General features: G+C 41.3%; 1 protein-coding gene across 8 annotated transcripts in view; it reads left to right on the top strand.

Moving 5' to 3' along the window:
• LOC123516133 overlaps positions 1-20,413 on the top strand; it is a 52,604-nt gene that overhangs the window by 1,728 nt on the left and 30,463 nt on the right. For all 8 annotated transcript variants that reach the window (XR_006678099.1, XR_006678100.1, XM_045275243.1 and 5 more), the window contains exons 2-17: positions 2,270-2,334; positions 6,254-6,465; positions 6,630-6,798; positions 12,946-13,041; positions 13,246-13,338; positions 13,561-13,652; positions 14,693-14,761; positions 16,678-16,927; positions 17,164-17,281; positions 17,585-17,786; positions 18,057-18,178; positions 18,423-18,568; positions 18,710-18,890; positions 19,249-19,431; positions 19,797-20,010; positions 20,202-20,412. Coding sequence is in view for 6 of the 8 variants with exons in the window: in XM_045275242.1 (XP_045131177.1) it covers positions 2,270-2,334; positions 6,254-6,465; positions 6,630-6,798; positions 12,946-13,041; positions 13,246-13,338; positions 13,561-13,652; positions 14,693-14,761; positions 16,678-16,927; positions 17,164-17,281; positions 17,585-17,786; positions 18,057-18,178; positions 18,423-18,568; positions 18,710-18,890; positions 19,249-19,431; positions 19,797-20,010; positions 20,202-20,412 (2,423 nt within the window). In the remaining 2 variants the exon portion in view is untranslated. The remainder of the gene's footprint in view (positions 1-2,269; positions 2,335-6,253; positions 6,466-6,629; positions 6,799-12,945; positions 13,042-13,245; positions 13,339-13,560; positions 13,653-14,692; positions 14,762-16,677; positions 16,928-17,163; positions 17,282-17,584; positions 17,787-18,056; positions 18,179-18,422; positions 18,569-18,709; positions 18,891-19,248; positions 19,432-19,796; positions 20,011-20,201; position 20,413) is intronic.

Raw genomic sequence — 20,413 nt, 5'->3', positions numbered from 1 at the left:
ACTACTACTACTGCTGCTACTACTACTACTACTACTACTACTACTACTACCGCAACTACTACTACTACTACTACTACTACTACTACTAGTACTACTACTGTTCATAATGATAATAATAATAATAATAATAATAATAATAATAATAATAATAATAATAATAATAATAATAATAATAGAAATAATAATAATAATAATAATAATAATAATAATTATAATAATAACAATAATAGATATGATGATGATGATAATAATAATAATAATAATAATAACAACAACAACAACAACAACAACAACAACAACTGACAGTTCAGATAGATAAAGTAGAATAAAATACAAATAAAATTCTACATGCTAGCTAGTTAAATGCCATGAGACAGAAATTATCTAGCCAAGGTCAGGAAGGGGCTGTGGCTGAATATTGCAAGGGTGAGGGAGAAGGGATGAGGTGGGAGGCTGAAGAGTAGGGTTATCTGCCCCCACTTCTCACTAACTCGACTTGGAGACCACGCCCATCATCTATAATTCAAACGATCCGGTGACTTTTATCTAACTCAACTATGGGGTTACAACTATCCATTCATGCTTAGGTGCAGTAAATGGGTTGATCACTTGAAGAGAAATAATGAATAGATAAATAGATAGACAAGTAGATGAGTAAACATTTAACCTCTTCAGTACCGTGACGCGTTTCCATACTTATTTTGTTTACTATTTGGTGCTTTTATACTGCTTCAGAAAGTCATGTGGGGGATTATAATAGTGAAGACTCCGGCTATTAATCTTCTGACGTCCATAGATCCTTCCTAATATCAATGAAATGGTCTAATCGTACATAAATTTCAAGGTAAAAAATGTGTCCCAGTATTATAGGAATTAAAGTGGGTTATTCTGTTTAATGTCTGTTATTAAATATAAACAAAAAATATTTCAATTATTCTCTGGGTGTTACAGTAATGGTCTTTTTTTCATAACTATTTATCGGAAGCCACTTTGCCTATCACTATATGCTTTTACAGAAAATATTGGCATACTTTTCATATTTCATAGTTACTTTGCTTAAAACATTACTCGCAGAAAAAAAGGCGTGTCGTACGTTATGTATATCTTATTATTTTTCTCACTATCTTTATTATTGCTCTTGTTGTTATAGGTAATGATGATGATGGTGGTGGTGGTGGTGGTGGTGGTGGTGGTGATGATGATGATGATGATGATGATGATGATGATGATGCAAGGATACATAGACATACGTTAGACTAGACTCACTAGAGCGACACAGAGAAGATTAGCATGGCATGTGCAGGATGTTAAATTTCTGTCGTTCTCTCCATACATTAACATTTTTCCCGTGCCATAAAGCAGAGATGACATGGTGACTTCCAATAAAGGCACGCTGTTTTGCTATAAAGTGGATAATCTATTGAATAAAATTCCTTCCCACAAACTACACGTCCAGCATTCTCGGTGAATCGAAAGTTGCGTGCATGTGAATTACAAAATGCAGTCATTAAGTTAGTGGAAATATGCATTTGATACAATGGCTGACAGCAGATGGGATTGAACATTTGCACGCGAACACAGCCATTGGTGAGCCTCGACGACAAAGGATAAGGTAGATCAACAAAATGACAGAAAATGATCTCGTCAGGAAGTCAATTTTCTAAAAATACAGCACAAGTTGAGAACAGGTAGACGCCACATGGGTAGGTCAGCAACAACAACGACAATAGTAGCAATAACAACACAGAACAAATCTGATTGTTATAGTGGTGAGCACGTTTTTCGGGAGCACTTGGTGGCAATCAGTGTAGTGGTGATGGAAGAGAGGCGTGCTACTCAGACTCCCCAACTGAAACTGAACAAATCACACACACACACACACACACACACACACACACACACACACACACACACACACACACACACACACGAGGGTTAAGTTAGGTTAGGTTGTGCAGAGTGAGTTAGATTAGGTTGTTGGAGTTTGGCGGCATTCTTTCCTTTACATTCCTCTGGTGCTTATTACACACACCCGCCGAGTAATTGGTAGGAATGCATCAATCGTTAATCGTCCTAAATCCGTGAAGACGTGCACCTTCCCAATATTCCTGCTACGTAGATGGCTCATAGTGAGTAGCTACCTGTGCGTCCGACTTACCTGAGTACATAATCAATACCACTAATTTCTGCGTACACTCCTTTGCCTACGCTCTTCTCATGTAACATTTGCGTTATGCTTGTGCTAATGAATGTATTATCTGTCTTTCAGGAATGCTAGCGGCGACAGGAGGCAGGTGTTTGGCGACAGGAAACACGTCCTGTAACCAAGGCTGGGTGAGTTAAGAATGCATGCAGTGTCTTGATGACTTTATTTCCATCATGCATGGTTCCATCTGCTGGCTGGCCCACGCTCCGACACTATATTCATGAATCGTTGACTTAAACCAGGCAGTGTGGTAGTTGATCAGCTTGAAATGTATTGCTTTTAAGATTTATGAGAGAGAGAGAGAGAGAGAGAGAGAGAGAGAGAGAGAGATTACTTATTTATATTCAGTTTTTACCTTTGTAGAATCAGAAAAAGAAAAGTTTTAATTCTTCATGTAACGTAAATAATTGACCATGCCTGTTATTGACTTTTGCTTTGTTATGCCGCAAGGACTGAATTTGGGGAGTTAAACATTGATGAGAACCGAAAAAAAATAGATATTTCTAGGTTTTAGTTATCAATTGATCTACCTTTTCCTTGTGTGTGGAGGACGGCCTGCTCGCACACTTCTGGATTGGATTGGAAGAACATTGCCTTCCCCGTATCGTGAAAGGTACAGAGCAAGGGACTGAGAACCTCTCCTCTGTATTTTTATTCCCACAACGAGACTAGACTTATCTGCCTTTCTTTAAGAGGGATTTCAGATTTGTGTATATATTCATTCACTATATAATCCAGTGTTATTCATCCCAATATGCAGTATGTAAGTATATCTCCGTGCTCTCCTATGTGAATGGGAGGTCAGTGCATGCCCGCTATCCATTAATGCAGGAAGGTGTAGAGTTGTTCAGTAGTCACGTATCTATTCTAACTTTTGTCACGTCGCGTGCCTTTGCTCCTCCCAGACCATGGCGAATCGGACAACGGACATAGGAACAGAAAGATTACAATGATTTCTGTTTTGAGGCTCAGTGCCATCACATTTGACTGAGGTTTATTTTCTTCGTTATTTATAGTAAATAATTCTAGTGAACCTGGCATCCTACCTATTACGTGAATGGGACTAAGTCACGGCCAGAGCTCCTTTACATTCCTAGGTAACAAGCAGAAGTGTTTCACAAATGACAGTACTCGGTAGGCGGAAAACTTTTTCTCAGAACGCTCCCTCCCTCTGTCCTCCTCCAAACACATCGTCCCCGCGCCAGGTGACTCCCCCCCTTCGTCTCACGGTCTCACGGAATCCAAATGGCGAAGACACAAGCGTCAGACGAACCTGAACCTACCAGGAGGGTGAAGCAGCTCCTCCTCTCCTTCCCTTTCCCTTACCTCCCTGGCCCTCCTCTCCTTTCCTCACCATCGACCGCATAGTTCCTCTGGTAGTGTGGGTGAATAATTTAGTGGTAGGCGTCGATACTAACATACGTAACAGGCAGAGGCGTAGGAGGTAAAAGAAGACAGGTAGAGAGAAACCTTTGATAGCATCGTATCCATCCTCTTAATACAAAATAGGGAGAATGACGAGCAAATTGAATCACCTGAACGAAAGCATTTATTTGCCACCTTAGTACACTGAGCTGCTTTGAGGGCCGAATGGTGAAGGTCCTGGCGAAGGCACCTCAGTGGATACTACACGAGGGACCAAGGCAAGGCAAGACAGAGGCGTTGTATAAAGGCATTGGGGGAGAGGGGAGCGTGGTTGTTAAGGAGATGTGTGTGTGTGTGTGTGTGTGTGTGTGTGTGTGTGTGTGAGGGAAGGAGGTGAGGAGGAAGGGGACGGAAAGGTAGCGTGTGGTGGACTAGCGTGACGTGGACTACTATCAATACCACATGTTATTATTCTCTCTCTCTCTCTCTCTCTCTCTCTCTCTCTCTCTCTCTCTCTCTCTCTCTCTCTCTCTCTCTCTCTCTCATTTCGTAACTACAAACATAATGACACAACACAGTAATCGATAAACATTTATCAGACATGAAATATTGATGTGTGTCTTTTCTGTATCACAAACTTATTACATGTGTACGTAGCAGTGTTCAATTATATATATATATATATATATATATATATATATATATATATATATATATATATATATATATATATATATATATATATATATATACACACACATATATATATATATATATATATATATATATATATATATATATATATATATATATATATATATATATATATATATATATATATATATATATATATATATATATATATATATATATATATATATATATATATATATATATATATATACACACACACACACACACACACACAGAGAGAGAGAGAGAGAGAGAGAGAGAGAGAGAGAGAGAGAGAGAGAGAGAGAGAGAGAATCATTTCAATCACACTTAGTGACTTGAATGCCATACGTGGTCGTAACTTTGACTGTGGGAGTAATACGGTGCTTTCTGTTAATTCTTCGTCGTGCATGAAATGAGGCAGCCTTGAGGGACAAGGCGGGATGGGGGTTTTGGGGGTGCAAATAATAGCGCAGATAATCGCCTTGCCGGCTGGTGATGATCCTCCCCTCCCTGCCGCCCCCGCCGACATTACTGTGCAGGTCACGGTCTCCAGTATTCGCCACACTGCCACACTTTCTTGACACCAAGTGTAAGTCAGTGTTGCAATGTAAGATATGTAATTTTGAAACGTCCTGATATTTCTGATTTGGATCAGCGTTCATTTTACAGCTACGTGTGTGCAGAGATTGGTATGGCGCACACACACAGTCACACACACACACACACACACACACACACACACACACACACACACACTGCGTAGTGTAGTGGTTAGCACGCTCGACTCACAATCGAGAGGACCGGGTTCGAATCCCGGCGCGGCGAGGCAAATGGGCAAGCCTCTTAGCAGTAAATAGGTACGGGATGTAACTCGAGGGGTTGTGGCCTCGCTTTCCCGGTGTGTGGAGTGTGTTGTGGTCTCAGTCCTACCCGAAGATCGGTCTATGAGCTCTGAGCTCGCTCCGTAATGGGGAAGACTGGCTGGGTGACCAGCAGGCGACCGAGGTGAATACACACACACACACACACACACACACACACACACACGGCCCGGTAGCTCAGTGGTTAGAGCGCTGGCTTCACAAGCCAGAGGACCGGGATTCGATTCCCCGGCCGGGTGGAGATATTTGGGTGTGTCTCCTTTCACGTGTAGCCCCTGTTCACCTAGCAGTGAGTAGGTACGGGTAGGTACGGGATGTAAATCGAGAAGTTGTGACCTTGTTGTCCCGGTGTGTTGTGTGTGCCTGGTCTCAGGCCTATCCAAAGATCGGAAATAATGAGCTCTGAGCTCGTTCCGTAGGGTAACGTCTGGTTGTCTCGTCAGAGACTGCAGCAGATCAAACAGTGAATCACACACACACACACACACACACACACACACACACACACACACACACCACCCAAATAAGTTTATTGTGTGCCACGCCAACTCTCCGAGGTGGTGGTGGCTGTAATAACCACTTATGTATACGTCACTCAGGAGACACACCTCGTATTCGTGACCTTGGGATGTATCATGCCTCCCTCGTATCCTAGTTGTGATAAGACATCTCCCGCATGACACGGCCTCTCTTCAGCCCAGGGTTAGTCACGAAGACGCCGCCATTTCTAGGTCACTGAAAATAAAACAAATAAGTTGAGGGCCATGTAAATTTCAGAGCTCAATTTAGGAGCTGACTAAACTTTGAAATGAGACTCACCTGATATTATTGTTTGTAATGAAGCCTGTGTACAATGTTTCGAATTGATAGGTTTGTACAAATGCAAAATAAATTTAAAATTCGTTTATATATCCCTTTTTCCTGTGACCATGTGTGTGACTTGGTAACTAAGAAATACCAAAATTCTAATAACGGCTTTGTGTGCGTAGAATTCCATTGTGGCTACCATGCTTTTTAAGTCCTGCCGTCTGTGGACAAGATAGAAATAGCAAAGTTGTATAATGAAATAACTGAAAGTATTATTTTTAATAGTTATACTAAGTGATGGTTCTTCTGGTGTTCACAGGAGCTGTGTCCCTCCACCCATCAGTGTGTGCACAAGCAATGCATGAACCTCATTGCTCAAGAGTCTGAGAGCCACGAGTGTCAAGATGGCCAAGTGTTCTGCAAGGCCATGGAGGCGTGCGTCCAACCCTGCTTTACTTCCTACGCTGAGACGTGCAGCCCAAACTCTCCTGTGTCTCCCGTCTGCCCCTCGGGACACGTCTGTTGCCAGAAGTAAGTGGCAGTTTTCCTTTCCGCTGTGGCTCTCATGCAAGTGTGTATTCCTCTGGCATGTTTGTTGTTTAAGGAGTGATTATAGATTTTGAGAGACCACGTGTCTATTGTATCTGCTCTAGAAAGAAAGCATCCATGTTGCAAATGACGCATGCTTCCAACAGAGACGCATCCAAGACCTGCACCACACCCGAGGACTGCCAGAAATCGGCTGGCCTCCACCTGCCGTCTCCCACCTGTCCAGACGGCTACGTGTTCTGCTTATCCGTCGGTGGCTGTGTTGAGGGAAGCTGTCCTGATGTTTCTGTCGGCGGCCGCTGTGAGGGGAACAGGGTGAGTGGCGTCTTATGGTATCATTTAATAGGTAGACATGCGTCACTAATAACTGGTAAGAACCACATCAACCAATATTTCTCCCTGCCAGCAAGTGAAACACACAGGGCAAGACTTTGGGAACCTGTCTTTGTATCTATTTTTATTAATTTGTTATTTACAGTCATTAGTTTTTTTACGATTCAGTTTAAATTTATCAATAACCGATGGACGTCTCTTGTTCCCCTGTCTTTCTGCACACGCTCACGCTCGCGTGCGCTGTGTGTGTGTGTGTGTGTGTGTGTGTGTGTGTGTGTGTGTGTGTGTGTGTGTTTCACTGTTTGATTTGCTGCAGTCTCTGACGAGACAGCCAGACGTTACCCTACGGAATGAGCTCAGAGCTCATTATTTCCGATCTTCGGATAGACCTGAGACCAGAGGCACACACCATACACCGGGACAACAAGGTCACAACTCCTCGATTTACATCCCGTACCTACTCACTGCTAGGTGAAAGGAGACACACCCAAATATCTCCACCCGGCCAGAGAATCGAACCCCGGTCCTCTGGCTTGTGAAGCCAGCGCTCTAACCACTGAGCTACCGGGCATGTATCTACTCTAGAAAGAAAGCATCTATGGTGTGTGTGTGTGTGTGTGTGTGTGTGTGTGTGTGTGTGTGTTACGTGACTTTGAATTAACTCCAGATAATTCAATATTAGTGTTATTACGAGAGACAAAATTCATTGCGGAATGACGTTGTGATAACATGCTTTGATTCCAACATCTCAGTCTTTGCGTTGCTTTGTATATCTATACACTGCGTATTTTATCAAAGGATAATCTTTGCAAACATAGTTCCGGTCCCGCTTCCTATTTTCGATGATATATTGACCTTTCCTGCTTGAAACCTAAACCAATATTTACAATTATTGTTATTATTATTATTTTATTTATTTTTTTTTTTTATTATTTTTTTATGGCAGGCTTTATTTGCAGCTTTTACTGGACACTGTCGCTTTGTCAACCCGCAGCACGCGTGGTGAACACACTCACACATGAGTTTATTCTTCAAAGCAAGATCTTTTGTAAATCTTGTCTTACAAATATCACTGTTGTTAGTATCGGCGGTGGCGGCTGCGGCGGCAGCAACCGTGGTGGTGGTGGTGGTGGTGGTGGTGTGTAGTACTGTATGCATTGCTTGCGGTGGTGGTAGTGAGTAGCAAGTGATGCAACTCTTCCTGCATGAAATTTTAATTACAAGTTTCACTGATTTGACCTGCTTATTATAACTCTGCGGACACAGCCACTCACAGATTGCTTTTCGTTATGCTGTCAACCTACCATGACGAACTCATTCGACAAGAATGCAATTTGTGCTGATTTTTCAGACATAAGTCATGGATTATCATCACCAGGCAATAATAAACTAAATAGTTGAGACATGATGCACGGGCTGGTCATGCGACGTGTACTGAGTGACGCAATGCTCCGTTGTGCCGTGTGTGGTTCAGATGCATGTCACGTAAATCGCTGGGGCCTCGTCTCTGGATCACCGGGAATGTCAAAAGAGTGTCCAAAGCAGTAAATAGAGTAATAATGATAATGGCTTCGATAGTGACAAGCGACAGAGGTGTGGAACGTGATGAATGCACCAATAACTCAAGTGAGACGCACGTCATGCAACCTCATCATGCTAAAAGCTCCCTCCTCCTCCTCCGTAACTAAACTTATGCAGACTCACGTGGACTCACGCTTCTTAGAACTCAAGCAGCAAGGACATCTAGAGTCCAGACCACTATTAACATGTTGCGTCCTTCTAACTAAGCCAGTCAGCGTCAAAGGCAACGAAAACTTTAGTATAATTTGTCTAATGAGTGAGACACTTAACTGCTCCCATGCAAGGTTAGTGCGAGGCCGAGTCACGAACAGCAATCGGTGAAAGGGAGAATTTTGATCGCTGGACCCAATGTGCAGGAAGAAAATTATAGACGTTGTAAACTCATGCATGTAAGTTGTGAATAACGGCAGTGTTGATCATCCTGCCATCCGCACTTCTCTCCGGCATATCTTAAGAAAGAATGACGATGAGCTGACTTTTCGCTGCTCCTTTGTTGTTGCTGTTTTGCTTCTCTAATTATTCTTCACTCATTTTTTTTCATCGTTAAAGTTTGTTTTTGTCTATACATTCTCTCTCTCTCTCTCTCTCTCTCTCTCTCTCTCTCTCTCTCTCTCTCTCTCTCTCTCTCTCTCTCTCTCTCTCTCTCTCTCTCTCTCTCTCTCTTTTCATATAATTTTCCCTTCTTTCCTTCTTTCATTCATTCACTGCTTTCCTTTCTTGTCCCATTCTTCGTTCGTTCTCAGTATCTCATTCTTTCCTCATTCTTGCCCTTCTTTCCATTCCTTTCCTTGTCCTCCTCCTCCTCTTTTGCTTCCCTCTCCCACACCTCCTTTCATGTCGCTCCCCTGCCGCCACATTGCCTGACGGAAGGAAGACATCGGGGTCAAGGTAAACCCCAACGAGCGTCTAAGGATGCGTGAGGACCTTCGTGAGGGTCTTGTGGACACGTCATGTCAACACTGCACCTACCCACCCTTGACCTCACACACACACACACACACACACACACACACACACACACACACACACACACACACCGCATAGTGCAGTGGTTAGCACGCTCGACTCATAATCGAGAGGGCCGGGTTCGAGTCCCGGGAAGCGGGGAAGCAAATGGGCAAGCCTCTTAATGTGTGACCCTGTTCACCTAGCAGTAAATAGGTACGGGATGTAACTTGAGGGGTTGTGGCCTCGGTTTCCCGGTGTGTGTTGTGTGGGATGTGGTCTCAGTCCTACCCGAAGATCGGTCTATGAGCTCTGAGCTCGCTCCGTAATGGGGAAGACTGGCTGGGTGACCAGCAGGCGACCGAGGTGAATTACACACACACACAGAATTCCTTCGTCCTTCTCTTCTCTTCCCTCCCTTCCTTTCATATCTTTCCCCTCTTCCTTCCCTCATTAATCGTTGTTCCACCTTGGCCCCTTTTTTTCATTCCTTCGATTAAGTACACACACACACACACACACACACACACACACACACACACGTAGGAGGGAAAGCGGGTAGGGGGAGGGGTCACGTCTCAACACATTCCTTTTCTCTGGTTATTGCCTTCTTTTTTCCAATGGTATTTCTCTCTCTCTCTCTCTCTCTCTCTCTCTCTCTCTCTCTCTCTCTCTCTCTTGCAGTCCTTTTTATTTTGCTTAACAACGCTAATATTTAACCATTGTTGACTTTCACACCAGAGAGAGAGAGAGAGAGAGAGAGAGAGAGAGAGAGAGAGAGAGATTAACCTGCCAACGATAATGCTCTCGCGTGACTGTACATTACAATCTATGTAGAGACTCATACGGCTCGCGGGGGAGGAAGTCTTGCAGTACGGAAGGCAAAACACAGCCACACCACACACACACACACACACACACACACACACACACACACACACGCCCGGGACGTGGCGAGGAGGAGAACCGATCACTCCTACAACACAGACTTCAATATCACCACCACCAGATCAATTTACCCATCATCACCATCTTTATGCATTTAGTCGCTTCGTGTTTATAAGAGATTCAATCGCGTTTCATTCCGTCTCTGTAGAAAAGGAGAGAAAATGTTGTATAGGCCGTAGGTGGTCTCATCATCATCATCACCAGTAGCTAGCAGGGTTACCATCGCTACTACTATTGTTGCTGCCTCCACAGCGACGCGCCACAAAAGTAATGATATAAGCTGTGTTGGGAGCACCGACCGCGACGTGTGAGTGACGTAAATGGAACTTTTTTTTTTTTTCTATATCTTGAACACACACACACACACACACACACACACACACACACACACACACACACACACAGACTATTGTTTCTATATTTCCAAGTTCCGAATGCCTACATCGTGTACATACATCAGGTTGCGATGATGATAACGATTTTTACCGAGGAAGTGGACCGGTAGCTCAGTACACGCCCGGTAGCTCAGTGGTTAGAGCGCTGGCTTCACAAGCCAGAGGACCGGGGTTCGATTCCCCGGCCGGGTGGAGATATTTGGGTGTGTCTCCTTTCACGTGTAGCCCCTGTTCACCTAGCAGTGAGTAGGAACGGGATGTAAATCGAGGAGTTGTGACTTTGTTGTCCCGGTGTGTGGTGTGTGCCTGGTCTCAGGCCTATCCGAAGATCGGAAATAATGAGCTCTGAGCTCGTTCCGTAGGGTAACGTCTGGCTGTCTCGTCAGAGACTGCAGCAGATCAAACAGTGAAACACACACACACACACACACACACACACACACACAGACTATTGTTTCTATATTTCCAAGTTCCGAACGCCTACATCGTGTACATACATCAGGTTGCGATGATGATAACGATTTTTACCGAGGAAGTGGACCATTGTGAAAATAAAAGAAAAAAGGTAAATAAATTCCGCGTAGTTTCAACAGGTCAGGAAAGAAAGGAAAATAAAAGAATGAGAGAGTCTCAGAGAGAGAGAGAGAGAGAGAGAGAGAGAGTGTGAGTGTGTTCTTACAACACGGCTACAGTCTTCCAGGAAGCCAGTGTCAACAAAACACAGGGTCTATCATTACCATAAAGTTACCTGAAATCGTTTCTTGCTACCTGGCGCATTCAAATTGTAAGCCTTCGCCATAATGCATATCCCTCGATCCCTCTCCCCCTCTCGTCTTTATGGTAAACTAACTTAGAAATTAATGAATTGAGGATTGAGCAAGTAACTTGTGGCGTCACTAGTACGATTACTACTACTACTACTACTAGTGGCCATGGTGCGTCTCCGTTTTATGCATGGGGAATAAAAACGTTGTGGAAATCGATGTCACACTTTTCAGGGTTGTTGGCTCAGTGACGTCACGAGCCTGTCCCTGTCCGTTACGTTATCGGCATATTATGTATTTAAATCTGTAACATTTTTGCGTCCTTGAGGCAGTTCTTTGATGGTGTGTTTCGACTCCCACGTGAACCAAAGGGCCCTCTAGAGACCCACACTCCCACCAGTGACCAGCGCCATTGTTAAGAAAATGAGAACAGAAAATAAGAGTGGTCTGTTTACTGAATTAGTCAACAATATTGTGTATGCATGTAATCCATTTAGCAATGGTTCTGCAAACACTTGTCAAATATGGAATATGTTCCCCGTAGACTAATGTGGTGAAAGTCTAGGGAAGCTTGAGAAACACACACACACACACACACACACACACACACACTGGGCCACACGAGCATAAAGCCCAGGCCCTGTAAAACTACAACTAAGTAAAATACAACTAGGTAAATACACTAATGGCATTGAAAAGATAGACAAGCAAGACCTGGTGCTGATGGCAGATGAAACTGGAAGGACAAGAGGACATACAAAGAAGATCAGGATGAGGCAGTGTGTGAAGGATATTGGAAAATACAGTTTTCCACATAGAACGGTGGAAAAATGGAGTGCAGTGAGTGATGAAGTTGTTACAGCACATAATGTGCGTAATTTTAAAGAAAAAAATAGATGAATGGAGATATGGAGACAGGACACTATGAGCCTAGCTCAAACCCTGTATAATACAACTAGGTAAATAAACACACACACACACACACACACACACACACACACACACACACACACACACACACACACACACACACACACACACACACTATCAGAACATCAGATTATTGGAAGGTGGCAAAGGATGGTTAGTAGACAGAATGTCACGAGGCAGCTGCTACTCTTTATCTAGTGGTATACCTCACCCTCATTAATAAATTCACCTAACCTTCTCCTAAAGGTTCCTGTTGTGATGGAACTTACTTTTATAAGCATGTCTCACTCATCCAGCTCTTCCTTATTCATGAACAGTCCCTGGTTATCTTGTCTTAAAGCTTATATTTGTCCTTTTTATGATTGATTATGAAATTCATTCTGAAATTTTAAAACCTAAAACAGATTGTTTTTTGCCTTTCATCTTTCTATAAGTTGTAAATTAAGATGATTTACATTCTCTTTTATAACAAAGTTCATGTGTAAGAAGACTTGCATTTCAGCAGTCAACAGTGTGGTTGCATGATCATGATAATGTCACTATTACCTTCCTGTTGTGTCCTACAGGTGTTCTGCCCTTCTTTGGGACGATGTGTGACACAAAGAGAATGTTTCGGGACGAATGTCATAGAAGAGGCAGCCTTCACCTGTCCACCCGGAAAAGTGAGTGGTGGCCCACTGTTGAGTCACATTGCTTATAGGACTTAGCAATGACAGTTACTTTGACTTTTCTTATTAATTTGTCTTGAGTCTGTTCACATTATACTTAGCTCTCTGCTCTTAGTCATAATAGCACCTGTTATAATGAAGTAGCACATACCATATTTAGATATTGTGATTAATATCTTTCCTCTTTCTCCCTTAAAGCCGCTGTGTTTGGCTACAGGGAAATGTGAGGAGCCTTGGGCGTGTAGCGAAAGTCTTGGAACCAGTAGAGGAGAGATCTGTCCCCCACACAAAGTATGAATTTCTTCTGCATGTGCATTGCCACTACCTCTTGCCCTTTTATTTAATGTTACTAGCGTGGTCATCACAATTGAAGTGTAGCAAAAGGATTTTCAATGCAGAAACTCTTGTGATAGAAGAAATACATACAGTTCTATGACATCAAGTAGCAAATAACTGTAATTTAGTATTTGCATAGGCTGTCACCATTGCTTTCATTTTTCCTCCTTATGGCAGCCTGTCTTCTGTTTGGCCAGCCGAACCTGTGAGGTGGCAGGTGGATGCAGCAGCCGCCCTCCGGAGACTATGGCGAGGATTTGTCCCAGAGAGTGAGTACTACTGTAGATTTCAGTGACTAATTCATGCTGAATAATTTTATAGTGAAGATGGTAATTTATTATTGTTCTTGTATTTCATGCTTTGAGTTCAAGCTACGTGTAATGTTACTTGTAATAGTAGTACATATCTATATCTGCATGGGCTCCACTTTTTTATGATGATCTTTATTCATCCTTACATTAATGTGTGCACTGTGAAATCGTGACTTCCAAACAGAAATAATGGGTGGTTCATAAATCTTATGTCAGTCTTTGTATTTTTTATTGGCAGATTACATTTGGTGCATGACCTTTGAATTTTTGCCATTATAGGAAGTGCTATTTTTACAGCAGTGAATAGTATTGCGAGAATAGCATTGCAGCACTCCATGCGTCTTTCCCAGTCTGTTGGAGACAATTCCTGACCAATCATAATCTTGTATGGGTGTAAATCAAGGTCAGTATGCAAGATTTGTCACAGTTCTTTCTGAAATCCGAAGAGCTAAGGCATGTTTCCGTGCTGAACGCCTTGGAGACGGCTCAATCGAATCCCTTACTGCAGCGATGTTTTCAGGTGTTCTCACGCATTTGGGACGTCCAGGTGGTTTTCTCTTCAGTGCAAATCCTGTTTTCCTTACTCTTTGTGCCCACAGCAAAATTGATTTCCGGTTTGGAACAGTTTCATTAGCTCGTAAACCGAACTGCCTGCGAAAAGCTCTCTCCATTGAAATGACAGATTCACCATTTTTGAAGAAGTGCTCCACAGCAAAGCTGTGATGCTCTCCTAACCACGGCATAATGTCGACTGAAAACTATACTTTATAATCGAGCTAATGGAATCATCGGCAACTCTGCCTGCAACAGTCACTGCACCCGGATTTTTTTAAATGTTGGAGTTATTTCTGCCGCACCCTGTAGTTGTTGTATGATGGTGAATTTCCATGTGGAAGAGAAGCAGTCAGTAATAATCGGTCTAAAAAACATTTCATTACAAATTAGATAGGTATTACAGTTCTTAATGATATTTATAGTTCTTTTCTCTTAATTTGCAGGTACATTTACTGTGCTCAAAGAGGAGAGTGTGTGGCTAGAAGCAGAGGTTGCAGTGATTCAGGTGTGAGGTAAGGCAGATGTTGTTTCATATGTGCTTGTATACATCTCTCAATTACATTATCTGGCAGCACACGCTGACACAATCTAAAAGTAATAAGGACATATTGATGTTGGAAATAGACAATATGGAACAAGTAGATGATGTGTGTAGTTGGCATACAAAATTGAGTTCTTAAGTACGTACTTCATTGTTTAGCATTGGTGATTGTTAAGTGTAGGAGATGCATATGGAGTGTGTGTGTGTGTGTGTGTGTATGTATTTACCTAGTTGTATTACCTAGTCATAGTTTTACAGGGCCTGGGCATTACGTTTGTGTGGCTCAGCTCCTCGTTATATACTACATCCATTCCATTCATTGGTTTGTAGTGAATGGAATGAATGTAGTAGATAACAAGGAGCTGTTACTAAGAGATGAGTGTGTGTGTGTGTGTGTGTGTGTGTGTGTGTGTGTGTGTGTGTGTGTGTGTGTGTGTGTGTGTGTGTGTATTTACCTAGTTGTAGTTTTACAGGGCCTGGGCTTTTATGCTCGTGTGGCCCCGTCTCCATACTACACTTGTCCAATCTTTCTTTAAAACTGTGTACACTCGTTGCAGACACTACTTCTTCATTCAAACTGTTCCATGTCTCAATACATCTTTGCTGGAAACTATACTTTTTAATATCTCTTAGACATCTTCCATTCCTCAGCTTCTTGCTATGCAGTCTTGTGCTTCGACTGGCATATTCTTCTCTCAGGATCAGATACTCATTGTCCATTTGGTCCATTCCCTTGATCAATTCATAAACTTGTATGAGATCCCTTCTCTCCCTTCTCTGTTCCAATGTTGGAAGATCCATAGCCTTTAGTCTCTCATATGTCATCCCTTCAAGTTCTGGGACCATTCTTGTAGCCATTTTTTGTAGTCTCTCCAGATTCCTTATGTGTTTCTTTTTGTGAGGGGTCCACACTACTCCTGCATATTCCAATCTGGGTCTTATTATAGTATTTATCAGTTTCTTCATCATTTCTTTGTTCATGTAGTGAAATGCTATTTCAATATTCCTTACCAAATTATATGTCTCTCTGAAAATTCTATCAATATGGCTTGCCGGTTGCTTATTCGTGTGTGTGTGTAATTCACCTCAGTCTTCTGCTGGTCACCCAGCCAGTCTTCCCCATTACGGAGTGAGCTCAGAGCTCATAGACTGATCTTCGAGTAGGACTGAGACCACATCAACACACAACACACACCGGGAAAGCGAGGCCACAACCCCTCGAGTTACATCCCGTATCTATTTACTGCTAGGTGAACAGGAGCCACACATTAAGAGGCTTGCCCATTTGCCTCACCGCTTACTGGAACTCAAACCCGGGCCTCTCGATTGTGAGCCGAGTGTGCTAACCACTACGTTACGCGGTGTGTGTAATCAGACAAATGCCTTGATATTCGTCAGTGTGACAGCGCGGATAACGATGCCTCACGACTTGTCATCGATCATCATTTTATAAAGGGAATATTTTTTATGGTACCTCCTATCTCAAAGCCCACCCGCTAGGAAACCATTGCCCTGAGTGAGGAAGCCCAACCTACACTCAGACCGTGGACAGGATTCGAACCCGTGCGCTTGGAGACCCCTCGGACCCCAAAGCACGTATGGTTCTTCTGTGTGTGTGTGTGTGTGTGTGTGTTTTATAAATACTGTAGAAACTATTCTGCCGTGACCACTGTGAAGGACGTTCCAAGAATCCTTTTCACAAATAAGCTGATCAACACAAGGCTTCACTAACAGCAGGAAGAATCTAAATAAAAATAATTTGATCTGTGTGTGACAAAATCTCACAGATAGTATTGATTAGTAGTCTACTTATAAATACAATACTGATGTGATGTTTCAGCTACTAAATAATTGTTGTAGTAATAAGATTCATTATACTTATTTCAGGAAGCCGCTGTTATCTTGTCCACATGGCACCACCTTCTCAATCCCAAGTGGGACCTGTGTACCAGACTCAGAGAACAGCCAAACACTTGGTGGAGAGAAACAAGCCTGTCCTTCTGGTAGTGTTTTCTCCCTTTCTAGTAGCAAGTGTGTCCCTGATCCTACAAGAGAAAGGAAAAAAGTTGCTTGTCCAGCTGGTACAGTGTATCACCTTACTGAAGGCACTTGTGTCCCAGACCCAGTGATGTATGAAGTAAGTGTCACGTCTCTAATGGAAGTATAATGATGGAGTTATTACTGGAGTCAGATTTTCTTCTATACAATTTCAGATATTATTTGATATAAAGAGTCCATAAAATTGCATATGTATTATACAAAATGGGTCATGAATTGAGTCTGAGGCTCATTATCGTGATAAAAATAACAAAATACAGAAAAGTGGATAGTCATGTAAGCTTTATGCATTTATGAATAAATACTGTTTTTCAGGATACTCCTAGTTGGTCATGCCCAATGAGCAATGAGTCCCGCAAAGACAGCTTTCCATATTCTACATGCATTACAAGTGATCATTGCTCCAATGGTTTATCATGCTGCCCAGATCCAGGTAAAGTTTTTTTTTTTTTTTTTTTTCAAAGGATGTTCTATGTTTCTTTCAGTGTCATATATTATTTTTAAGCATTGATCAAGATTTTATTTATGTTATGTCGTGGCTTCATGTGAGCAGTATTATTTTTTTTGTCTTTTTTTCATCATAACAGTTTACCTTAGAATCCATTAGTAGATGTTTCATTAGATATAAGATTCTCTCTCTCTCTCTCTCTCTCTCTCTCTCTCTCTCTCTCTCTCTCTCTCTCTCTCTCTTCTCTTTCAAGATATTAACAATTTTATTTCTTATTTTATTCAACAGAAACATGGCATTTTCAGTGCGTGAATACTGTTGGTGAACCAGATCCTAGTGCTCTTAACAAAACTTGCCTGCAGCTAGACAAACCCAAACATGACACTGCTTTAAGATGTAACAACCCAAATGAATGTCCACAAGCCTCTGTCTGTTGTGGAGGAAAATGCAGGTCCCATGATGGAGTTGCAACCTGCCCTATTGGCACATTGTGAGCTTTATTTACATGTTTATTATTTGCTTGTTTTTTATTAATTTATTCATTTTGACACAAAGGAATAGAACTGTGATCATAATGTACAGCCTTCATGCCAAGTATTACCTACCTATCTTGTCTTTCAATTCATAAATATTCCCTTCATGAGTAACTTTGATTTTTTTTACTATATTTTCCTTTTCTGTAATATTTTGGTGAAAAATATCAAAATAAGACATGGTATTGTTTTTTTGGGATGGAAGGCATACCCTGTTGTTTCCTCAGGTTCTGCCCAGCCTCCAATGCCTGTGTACGGCTTGGAAACCAGTGTGGCAAGATTTGTCCCCCTAAGCATGTCCTTTGCTCACCTTCGTCAGACTGTGCTGTTTGGAGTTCTTGTAGAAGTGGTAAGTATTCACAAGTTATTTTGTGTATCATTTTTTTACGCTAAAGATTTAGTGTCTGTAAAGGAATATATTTATGATTTATATTTCATATTTCATTAGATATTTCTCATTCCATATAAATACTCATCCCTTCCAGTATATACTCACTTGATTGAATATTTCTACATAGTACATACATTTGAATAAAATTAGCCACATACTTGATCATCTTTATAGCTTTTTTCTTTTTTCTTTTTATTACAAGATAATTACATGAGTGGAGCTCCATGGATGATGCCAGATATCAAATGGGTGTCAGCACTGAGCAACAATAGCAACACAAGGAGAGATGTTCTGCTGTCAGAGACCTTCAGAAAAGCTGGATCTGGATCACAAGACAGATCTATTGTGGTGAGGGTTGTGTTGAATTGTATAAAGGAACAGGAATATAATTTAAGAGATAAAAAATTTTCTTGGTTACTTCTTGGTGAATCTTTTTTTTTTTTTTTAACAAGTTTTTTTTTACTACATTTGCTTAATTTTGTACCACAGATCTTCATTATAACAAACTTCACATCTGCATATGGGAACTGGTATTTTCGGCGCCATCACAGCACTCCATGGATACCCTTAGAGCTCACCTCCGAGATTACTCCAGCACATTACCTTCAATACCGCCCTCTGCCCAACCTGTATGAGTTTGGCCTTGACTACATCAATATGACCGAAGCAGGTAAGTGTCTGAACAAGTTAAGTTAATAGATGAAATGTAAAGAATACTGTAGTGGTAAAAATTTTATTTGTCTCCTACTCTGCACAGACAGCTGATTTAATTTGAGTTATAGGATTATGTTAAAATCTTCTCATATAAATTTACATCATTGATCTGTTTCTATTAAAACTTATACATTACTCATTATGTTTAATACTTTCCCTCAGATGTAAAATTATGTTAGATCATTTGTGTCTTAAAATATACAAGCTGTTAAAATGGTAAGGTCTTTGTTTTGATATTGTACCAATCAGATATCTTAATTGTGATGAAACTATCATGATAGATTGCTTTTATTAAGCTTGAATCTGATTTTCAGGTACAGGAATCGATAGAACAGTGGTGCAGCTCATTGCTCCGGAATCCCCATCAATTCAGATGAAGAAAGTTGTTTCTACAATCACCACAGAAGAAGATGTTCCAAAAGAATTTTCACTCTGGAGCATCATTAATGTGACATGTAATGACACCCATTACTGGAGAGTGTGGATGCAAGCAGCTGGTGAGTCACTCTGCAACATTGTTTGAATCCTAGTAATTACTTACTGTGTATAAAGATAATCACATTATTATTGGTTGAATGACACCATGAGTCTGATCAAAACATATAGCTGTGTCTCATATTAATATCAATGCATGAGTTTGCTTTTGACAATTTCATGGGGTTCCCACTCATCACAGAAAAAAAAAAAAAAGAAAAGAAATACAGGATTTGCATTAGACTATTGAATCATTCCAAAATGGAGCCAATTGCCATGATATCAAAATCATATTAATCTGAAATCATGTTGAAATTCATAGTATCATGAGAGTATCTTAGTTAATTGTATAAACTTCATTTTATCAATTTCTTTGTATTTTCAACAGATTTTCCCAAACAAGCTGCAAAGGCCAGTCTTCTGCAGTTCAATTCTAAAAATGTGATATTATGGGTTACATTGCTTCAAAGTCCAGGTCTCCAGAATGATATAGGAGAAGATGGAGTTATGGGAAGAGGATTGAAGCTGGAGTGGGTTAAAAATTCTGCCTTTCCTGATGAAGTTTTGGCTGATCTTTACATCTCACTAAGTGAAGGAAAAGAGTGAGTGTTGAAGACATGTGTTTGAAACTAAGGCATTTTCATTTTACTTTTATAATCAGCAGAAGTGATATAAAAGTGAAAAAAATACTATAGCATTTCTCTACTTCCTGCGTTTATCATTTCATTCAACTTAATTTATAATCGTATATGATTTTACATTTTGAGCCTTGTATTCTTTCTTTCTTCAACAGATGGTTTAGAATGAATCCTCGTAAGGCGCTGAAGCTCCCTATTGTGTCTTGTGAAAAAGTGCAGGATATAATGGTAAAGGTGCAACCAACTCTTAATGCATATGGAACCAGTACCCTGAGGCCATCTGTATATCCTTCCACCTCATCAATGCTTGTCAATGACTCAACAAATATGCCTGATGATGCAGACATGAATGATATTGTTTTAGAGG

Source organism: Portunus trituberculatus, chromosome 40 (genome assembly GCF_017591435.1).
Source record: "Portunus trituberculatus isolate SZX2019 chromosome 40, ASM1759143v1, whole genome shotgun sequence".
NCBI lineage: Eukaryota > Metazoa > Arthropoda > Malacostraca > Decapoda > Portunidae > Portunus > Portunus trituberculatus.
This window is presented reverse-complemented; position numbering and strand designations above follow the sequence as displayed.